The sequence below is a fragment of the Saccoglossus kowalevskii genome, chromosome 10 (genome assembly GCF_978046115.1).
Source record: "Saccoglossus kowalevskii chromosome 10, keSacKowa6.1, whole genome shotgun sequence".
NCBI lineage: Eukaryota > Metazoa > Hemichordata > Enteropneusta > Harrimaniidae > Saccoglossus > Saccoglossus kowalevskii.
In genome coordinates this window covers 28,147,406-28,157,290 of record NC_140650.1, presented here as the reverse complement: position 1 = coordinate 28,157,290, position 9,885 = coordinate 28,147,406, and the positions used below count along the sequence as shown (strand labels likewise).

Here is a 9,885-nt window from a genome sequence, read left to right as displayed (position 1 = left end):
GATGTAATTTGATCTGGCATACCATCTTTGTCGGGTTGAGATTCCCGACCAGCTATAGACAGCGCTGGGGAATTGCTGCATAACTGGGGTCGGAAGTTTGTTTTCCCTCTCCCGCAACAACAAGTACTTGCGCAGAACTTGTTGGTACAGTTTGATCTTCTCGTTTTCAGGCAACTCTCCCATTTGCGTTATATCGTTCATGTCTCCATCCAGCTTAGCAGGGATTAAAGCCATCTTCTTCATGGATTCCATCTAGTATGGGAGGAAGAGAGTATGCTCGAAATTAAGGACGCAATTAAGGCGGTGAGGAAACCCCCTTTCTGAAGCAGATTTTTCTTTTGCTTGAGTTTTCTTATTGAACAGTGCTCGGAGATGTTTCACGTACAGCGCCAATTTTCTTCTCTGACTAGGTGATAGCCATACGTTCCCTTTCAGCACATTGAGCGAGCATTCGCACAGACACTGTATCAGGTCACTAGTGGCTCCATAAATTATCCCATTTTGTTGTTTTGAGTTGGTCTTGTGCAATAAGGAGAAGAAATCAGCATTCTTTCACATGTGGGCTGACGTGATGAAATGACTGACAATGGCAGACTGTCCTTTTTTATACCTTTCTCACATACACTTGAAATGAAAGAATGTTTGTTTGAATGCATACTTCCTCTGGGGTGTCTGGCATCAGATCCATGAGGAGGTATCCGTGAGGTTCTTGGGTGGCATCAGTAAATGCCTCCTGAAGAAAATTAACGTTTATGGGGTACATTTGCTTAGCCAGAACGTTGACTCGTGACGCGTCCCTCGGATTTTTAAACATGAAAATGTAGTGCTGTTGAGACTGATAGTTCTTGATTGCCGGCCCTGATGAAAGAGATTTTGTAAAAATCAGTATCACGTATAAGAAAGGTAAAGAAACCAATCCAAGATGAAATGATTAATGCTAAGCAAGGCAAAAAGCATTTTATGCTGAGTTATAAATTATGGAAGAGGTTGGTGGGACCGGCACCAGAGGAAACAGTGGTTATAAATGGATTAAAGTGTCTATATTTGATTTATATGGCATCACAAGTTACGACAGTATCGTACAAGTACAATCAGTAGAACTAAGCGGATATCCCATTGCTGCAGTTAATCGTTCTTTTGTGGTTACTGGTGACAGAGATGAAACCCTACCATACCTGGGATAAATAAAAAAGACTATGTTCTAAAAGACTATTTATGCACTACCCCGTATCGAAGAAAGCTGTGATGCTTTGAAGGGGGCAACTCAGTTCAGTACAGTGGACCTCAATCTGGATATTGTCAGATATTCATGTACGTGAAAAAACGGTGTTTGTTACCTCAATAGGACATTTTCAATGTTTGAAGTTGTCTATGGGGCTTTCTACAAGCCCTGCAGCATTCCAACATATAATGGAAAAGTGCTTAGGAGATCTCAACTACAAGATATGCCTTGTCTACCTTGATGATATTATCATCTTTTTAAACACATTTGAAGCACAGAATATGGCAGGTATTCAGACGAATAGTTAAAGCCGGACTTAAAATGACTGTTAAGAGGTGTTTTATGACGAAAGTGAAGTATTTGGGTCATATGGTGTCAGCAGAAAAATTGGCTGACCTGAAAACTTGGCCAGTTCCTGTTAATGCTCAGGTTAGACATTTCTGCGTGTAATTGGCTATTTTAAACGGTATGTTGAGGAATACTCACAAATTGTCAAACCCCCTCATTGACTAGACATTTGGGTTGTATAAGCGAATAAATCCCAAAAGCAAAATGAAACTAGTAAGAGAGGAAGATAGATTTGATTGGTCTGATGAGTGTCAACATGTGTTTGAGACCCTTATAGACCCTTATACAAATCCTCCAGTTCTCACGTATGCTGACTGTGAGAGGCCCTTTGAGTTGCACACTGATTCAAGATTACTGGGTCTTGGTGCTGCTTTATATCAGCAAGATGGTTCAATGAAGAGGGTAGTTTCCTATGCCAGTAGCATGTTATCAAAAATTGAGCGTAACTATCCAGCTCACAAGTTATAGTTTCTGGCAGGCAATAACTGAGAAGTTTCATGACAACAATCTGTTGACATACATGATGACAATGGTTAAGCTTGATGTCACTGGACACCAATGGCTGGCTGCATTAGCACAGTATGACTTTGAACTTCTATATAGGCCTGAAAGTCTTAATGGTGACGCGGAAGGATTGTCATGGAAGCCTCAGGCTAATCTACCTCCAGTGAAGGGCATCCCCATTGGCTTGATTGGTTGTCTCCTGATGAGAGGGAGAAAATGAGTTGTGAAGATGATTTGTCATAGTAGCCAAATCTAAATGGTACCTGCTATCGAGATGATGGGGGCAACTGCTGAAACCCTGGCCCAGGATCAAAATGACATGAGGGATTGGTCGGAACAGTGTTGATAAGGATGAATGAAGGGGGACCCAGAAAGCAGATCCTGTAATGGGGAGGTTATACTGGTACGTATATGAATTACTTTCAGCACTACAAACTTCGGGCCAAAGGGGGGATACAGCTGTCACCAGATTTAGTAGAGATACTTTGTTTGTTGTTTGCAGATGATGTAGTTTTATATTCAGATTATGTGATTGTTTTACAACGATTGTTAAATAATTTGAGCTATTTTTCTGATTTGTGGAATTTGACTGTCAATTTATCAAAGACTAAAGTTTTTATTTTTAAAAGCGGTGGTTGTATTTCAAGTGCAGAAAAATGGGTTTATAGGGGAGTAAAAAGTTGATGTAGTTTCATATTACAAGTATCTTGGAGTGTTGTTTTCCTGTTAAATTGGTCCTGTGCTACTAATTTGCTTGGCCAACAAGGTAAAAAGTCGTTAATGGGTCTAATCAAACGCACGAGGAAATTGGGTCCGCTATCTTATGACTATTTGACACAATGATTCTGTCGATTTTAACATATCAGTCTGAAATTCGGGGTCACCACTGTTATGAATCAAGAGTACAATATTATGTTTGTAAAATAATTCAGGTGTCTCCCAAAATGCTCCAAACTGCGCAGAACTGGGAGTTTGTGAGCGTTACAAAATATAATAACAGCTAAGAGATTCGTGAAGTATTAGACCAAATTATTATGCACGCCAAAATCAAGGTACCCTAGTACATTTTACTTTATGCTGTACCACTTTTCCCAGTCAAGAATTAAACCAAACTGGGTCACTTATGTTAAAAAACTATTATTATCGAGCAATATACAAGAGGTTTGGAATGCACAGGACGTCTCAAATATTGATTTATTTAATAAGATCTTTGCTTCTAGATTGAAATATCATTAGCATTTTTATTGACATGGTGATATTTCAACTATGAATATTTATTGTCCGTGTCTGTCCACGCTCACAGGTGTGTGTCATCGCTGACAGAAAAAATAATTTTGAAAGAAGTGACCGAGTCTGTTCTTTATGCAATTATTCTGAAATTGAAGACGAATACTATTTACTATTAATTTATCCATTTTCGGAGGTCATTAGGGAAAAATACATTCAAAGATACTATTTTACATTCCCTTCATATAATAAGTTTGTGGAATTGATGAAGACTTACTACAATCCATGGCTCCTTATTTGTATCATTCCATGTATCACTAAGATATGATTTTTTATTTGTTTATGAAATCTATATTTTTGAGCCACAGGTCTTGAACTACAATTAATGATCATTAATGAAAAAAGACCACTAGTTCAAGGGCTGAAAACGATTCTTCAGACAATAGTGGTCAAGTAATTTTGGTTGAAGTCTGTGAGAGATGATCTAGTGGAGACTGAAGTTGTTGCACATAGCGCATCTCAAGCTGAGAGAGAAGTTGTTCAGGACATTGGTAATGAAGATCATGTAGCGAGTGGTGAATTTAGACTTCGTGCTTCAGGATTCATACCTGAATGAATATGTCAAAATGGCAGTCCAACAGCAGAATGCAGAGAGAGATATTTCACGGGTCAGAGAAATGGTTTGTGGACACAAAGTAGAAATAACAATATAGAAACAACTGGTAGTGTAGATTTAGAAAAAATATGAGTTGTATGCTGTGTCATCGTCTTGTAGAAATTCAACGTTGCTGGAAGTCACGTTCAAGGGAAGATAGAACTGATCATTTGGTTAATTGAGTCGTGAGTAATTAATTGTGTGCACATGGGGTTGGGAAAATCATTTTTAACATGGTTTTATATAATCCGGTTGCAATTCAGAGACTTTGTGAATGGCATTGCTCATTGAGTGAAGATCCCTTACCCTAACCTGTGAATTCCATGTGACCCTGTATGAATGATTATACTCCATGTTTGAATTTTGTGAGTTTGTATGTGATGTTATGGTCTGCGTTTGAGAGTTCATGTCGTTTTGATTTGGTTTCAGGGTTATCAAGCATATGCATGCATTTTTTCGTCAGTGACTATACTTATTCAATTTGTAGTTCAATGTGTATATGTTGTTTATTGCTAACTTACATTGAATAAAGCAGTGAAGTTATATGATCATCGTCCGAATCGCACGGTCCCGTGTCTTCGACCTATAGGCCTCTACACGATACCGTACGGGATGCATAGGCTAATTGCGCATCTTAGGCAGTGAGATCTGATTGGGCGCTCCTCGAAACAAGGCGCCCAATCAGCTTGGACGCACCAAATTATAAAACAAAATTCCACTTCCTGTTCTTGTCGCTATGAAGACATCCTTCCCACACAATACTGCATCGATTGCCTGTATCTGATGAGGTTTGAGGGCACCACCACCGAAAACTTTCACAATATTATCATCAGGAATATCGCGATTCATGGGCGCCGCCATTTTGTTTAAAATGAAACGCTAAAAAGAGACTAGTAACACGCAAACTGATTGGACAATGACTAGCCGCAACTGACTACCGGGGCGCTGTTTGAATACGCATATTTGATGGTCGTTCTGCTATAAAGGTCTGTTTAGAGGCTTGGCCGAATAAACTTAGACCTTGGCTTGTGGAGATGTTATATGATATACTGCAACAGATGTGCTAGTGTTGTTTACTCTGAGCTTGTGGAAGATACAGCGCTACAATTCCACATACAGATCCTCGACAAATAAAACTTGTTTTGGCATGGAATACTTTGGGATTATCTGAACTTGGGGGAACGAATTAATTATCTAGGCTGTCTTGGCTGGCGGGGTATTTGAAAAACATACGAGGATAATCTACACTTGTAATGTGTCTGCGAACAACGTTGTTGTAGAACAAGCGATGCCGTTGAATTATGATGTGTGATTCAGGGCGAGGACATGATCGCACTCATTTGTTTTGAATTCAAGGTGACAACACCATGACCGCTTGTGTTGGTGGTCTGTAAAATAAGATCCGAATAAGGAGCTCTTCATTGCACATAAAACTGATGTTATCCAATATGGTAGTTGACGAACGCTGCAAAATCTGGCAATCTCAACTATGGATATCGCGCCGACTGGGCAATTTTATTAGTATGTCACGGGAGTCAGCGATGCTTCACTTTAAAAAATGTAAGTACAACTGGAAGTTGTGGTCCTTTTTATATATAGAGTCAATTGCACATGCGCCAAACCAAACGCAGCATCTCCCAAATATTGCTTATCATAATGTTGTAATCCGTGAACCGCTAAGTTGAATCGCAAACCGTACAACCATATCATGTTTTTTTTTATAATATTCTAAACGTAATTTTGTCCTGCAACTTAAACTATTATTTGGATAATTTAATATAGATTCAGAGAATATAAAATAAAAACCTTTAAAATTAGCCACGAACGTGAGTCGCTACCTAACGTCTATTCGGTCGTAAATTTATATTTGCGTGATTTTAGCAGCGATAGCGTCGGTAGATATTTTGTAGGACTTTGTCACGTTCTTCTCTGGGAGTTCACGATAAGCGGACATTTCCTTTTTGTAAAAGTTCATGGTTTCATCAGCTGGTAACGATTTTTTCTCGTTTAACATAGCGTTAACGTCATAGTTAAGAATGCTTAATGTATATGTGCCGAGTTTAATGTTGAATTAAAATCGTAGGTCTGCTTTTTGCACGAGGATTGAGCCGAGTTAGAAAAAAGTGGCAGTCTCTTTGCGAAGGTATAGGAATGTTCTTGATGGAGTAGCTGGGGTTGATTTCCCCTATGTCAGTTAATCATAAAGTGCTCGACAGGTGTAACCAAGGAGCGGAATATAATGTGTATATAATAGTCAATTATTCCAAAACAAGAGTGCTCAATACAAAGTATATGTAGCGCGAATAAATACCGTAATAGATCTAGAGGAATTACTTAAGACACAACTACATGATAATTGAAACTCTGCAGCATAGTTTTGTAAGGTACAAATACTTAACTCATCGGGAGATTTATGTTTAATAATTCACTGCACCAACGAGCATACAATACGAACTTTACAAATCAACATATCAATTAAAACGTATGGGCTCAAGTGTTATACAATAGTGTCTTTGATCTGTGTCGGCATGATGAAACGAGTTCATTTCCTTTGTTCAGTGTGGAGTGACGGGGTCTAAAAATCATGATATATTTTCCCTTCAAACATAAAATGCATCGTTTGCTAAAGCTAATGTACGGGGCTACAGTCAGCAAAAATTGTCCATGTCATTATATGCTCAATACTAGTGACCAAACATGCTTACTCAGTTCTGTCGCATTTCCAGAGGCATGACTACGGAATGAGGTGTGGTTTCTATATCTTGTTTTAAATTCATTTCATAGCAGAAATAGTGCTGTGGAGTCCGGGCATTTTCCTGAGGCTATTAGAGTATATGATAGTTATTTTCACGGTAACGTTCTATATGTTGCTTAACCTGAAGTTGGGGTTTTGACTTATTCATAACGTTGACCATGGTTTCAATACATAACACACGTAACACAATGTCCCATTATACACCCGTTTTATTTTGAACCAAAACAAGTACAGTACAGTGTTAATATTCCGAGAACCAACCCATTAAAATATGCTGTAATCTTGAACAATCAAAATAAGTTGCCAGAATTATTCTTCCGAAAACATAATATGTAAACTTATTGTTATCAATAAACCGTTATGAAATAAGCCATAAACCACTATAGTAGCATAAGCACACAATCGTGTATCATCAACGACAACTTTAGGGACAGCTGAAATGTAAGGCAAACATGTAAGTTGTAGAATACTCACTGTCAAATATACTGATTTTGTAATAGTGGATGAAAATGCTTTATTTTATGGCTACTACTGAACGGATACAAATACATAACTATATTTTTATATACTTGTATTATAATAAACGTAAAAAGGTTGTAGATAGAGTTTACTAACAACTAACTAAACATGCCTATATTTTAGATAAATGAGTACCTAATACTGAAATCGGTATTGCATTAATATATTAATTAATTAATATATTCACCTGTCGGGAATTAACCAACTATTTCCAAACTCCTCGGCGTGAAACGTTCGTCGTCCATCCGGAAGAGTGAAGTCGTTATGTGGATTACCATCATCATTTCCAAGCAATCCACACACTTTACCACGCAGGTTAATGTCATTAAATCCAATGTTTAGACCATGAATCCGTCTCTCCCATGTCAAAGATAAAGCAGGCTTCTTCAGATATATGTTGATTCCATTTTGTTCTACATCGATGTAGCCTTCATCATTGCCAATCTCTGCCGATGGTGGCGCAATGGGCTTTCCTTTGATCTGTATTAATTAAACAACGTATGCATGTCTGTGAATACATGAACTTCAGTATTCTTGACAAATATAAGACAAATGTTCTGTACTGTATAAAAAAAGATATAATAAACACATAGGAACATCCACCAAACCCTGTGATATAATTTAAACATATTTTCAAATCTATTGCCACGAATATAAACCAACCAGCACTGTGTCGTCTTCATTTATTCGAATCAGTTGTTTTCCATTTGAAGTCACATTGAACGCAACCATGAATGTCACTGGTTTGTATGGGTAGCTACGGTTTCTTGCACGGAAATCAGCAGTGACTTCAAACGATGGGTGGATATCACTATCACAGCTCTTAGTCAATGTATATGAACAGTTTCCATTGAAGTTGTACTTAAACCCATCGAATGTGGTCACATGTGGGTCTTTTTTGACTGTGCCACCTGTATCAATGTAACACATGAGAGTTAGTATTTATAAACTGTCATTCCATTACCCCCATCTACTCTCATTTTATTAAGAGACAATTAATAATCACAAATCAAATCTAATCCCTCCAAAATTAGTTTTTACTTACAGTCAAGTGGCACACTACCACTAGCGCCATTATTGGCAGTATAATGTACGATATACTGCATTTCAGGATCTGGTTTGAAATCGGAAGTTACGTCAACTTCTGTTGCACCATCCTCTACGGAAACAGGTCCATTGTACACGATTTCCCCAGTCTTTGCTTGGACAGCTATTTGAAACTCTGTTGACCTGTAAAACGATGACCGTTTTCTGTCCCATTCGATGTCTATTAAACATAGACCGAATATGTGAATCCTGATCCTGCCACCGCCTGTATTAAAAAAGGGATGTGTGATCAATAACAATTCGATCAAGTCGAGGAATAATCTTAGTAAAAAACAGTGTGCTCATCATTACCATGATGCTCCAATATATGATAACCTGGCTCCTGAATAAATAGGTTACACAATTTTATTTTAGAGTGACAACTATTGTCAAATATTCACTGTTGCGAAAACAACAAATTACATTTTTAGGAACAAAGGTTATTACTACCAAAACAAACGTGAAAATCATAAACATCACCTATTTATAGATCGAATGACTTTGTCATTTTCCGGATTGTTCAAAACAAATTGATCCAAACTTCCTACAACGAGAGTTATATATTTAATTTTCATCCGAAAACTATACTTTTTTATTTAGTTCTTTATTCGGTTTCAAAGACTGGCAAGCCTGGGTTGGAGATCACTAGGTAGAAATATATTAAAGTTGATCTCTATAAAACACACTCTGCTGAAGCTCAGTTGTGGTGCCCGGGTAGAGTGGACTGCAGTTATGCGACTCTGACTGACAAAGAGCGAAATCTACAAATGAATCTGCCTGGAGTAGTTATTGTATGAACTATTCGATATATATTATTTTATGAGAGTACACTTACGTTTTGAGAGTTCGTGAGTTTCATCTCCAGTTTTCTCTATATCCGAGTCTGTTACTGGCGATGCCTGTCGTTTGAAATAAATTAATGTTATATAAAAGTAGAAATATTGTTTTGAGAAAACTGCCAGATAACTTCTCGCATTCTAATTTTATCGTATTTGGACGTTTACTATAGCGTGAAATACAAAGAATAATAAGTATATATATATATATATATATACTAACCTTTACTTCAGTGGACGTGGTTGCAATGACAGCTACTAACGCAAAGGAAAGAAGAATCAGACGATGCATGATTTCAAACAATGGAGAACTTCAGATATAGTCGGCAGTATCAGTTACAGTTGTCAGAGATCTAAATGAGTCTCTGTTATATACCCTTTTGATGCATAAATTAAAAGGTCTACACTTACGTCACGATGATGAATCATCAATTTGATGGCGGAAATCTAGAATAATCTGCTTAGAAATTGCTTATTTTGCAATTTGAAAAGCAGCGAGCTCCCCTAACTTTGGTGATGTGATATAGTTGTCCGTGATGTTTTGTGTTCTGCATGATAATTAACACTAAACTGACTGGTCCAAACTCAATTTCGTCGTACGTTTGCAAAGCATACAATAGGAGCCTTTGTTGTTTGTCATTTGTGTGTGTATCTGTGCGGATATTTTGTTCCAACGACATCTTGAAAATGCTTCAATCAATGTTGATGTCATTTGGTTCAGAGATAAAAAAAA

General features: G+C 37.6%; 1 protein-coding gene across 1 annotated transcript; it reads right to left on the bottom strand.

Moving 5' to 3' along the window:
- Nucleotides 1-6,902: 6,902 nt before the first annotated feature.
- Nucleotides 6,903-9,497, bottom strand: LOC100368438 (BMP-binding endothelial regulator protein-like). Its single transcript, XM_006820659.2, has 6 exons — nt 9,376-9,497; nt 9,152-9,215; nt 8,276-8,542; nt 7,894-8,141; nt 7,418-7,710; nt 6,903-7,145 (listed from the first exon to the last, which is right to left on the bottom strand). The coding sequence occupies exons 1-6, from the start codon at nt 9,442-9,444 to the stop codon at nt 7,136-7,138; spliced, it is 951 nt and encodes a 316-aa protein (XP_006820722.1). The 5' UTR covers nt 9,445-9,497; the 3' UTR covers nt 6,903-7,135.
- Nucleotides 9,498-9,885: the final 388 nt, after the last annotated feature.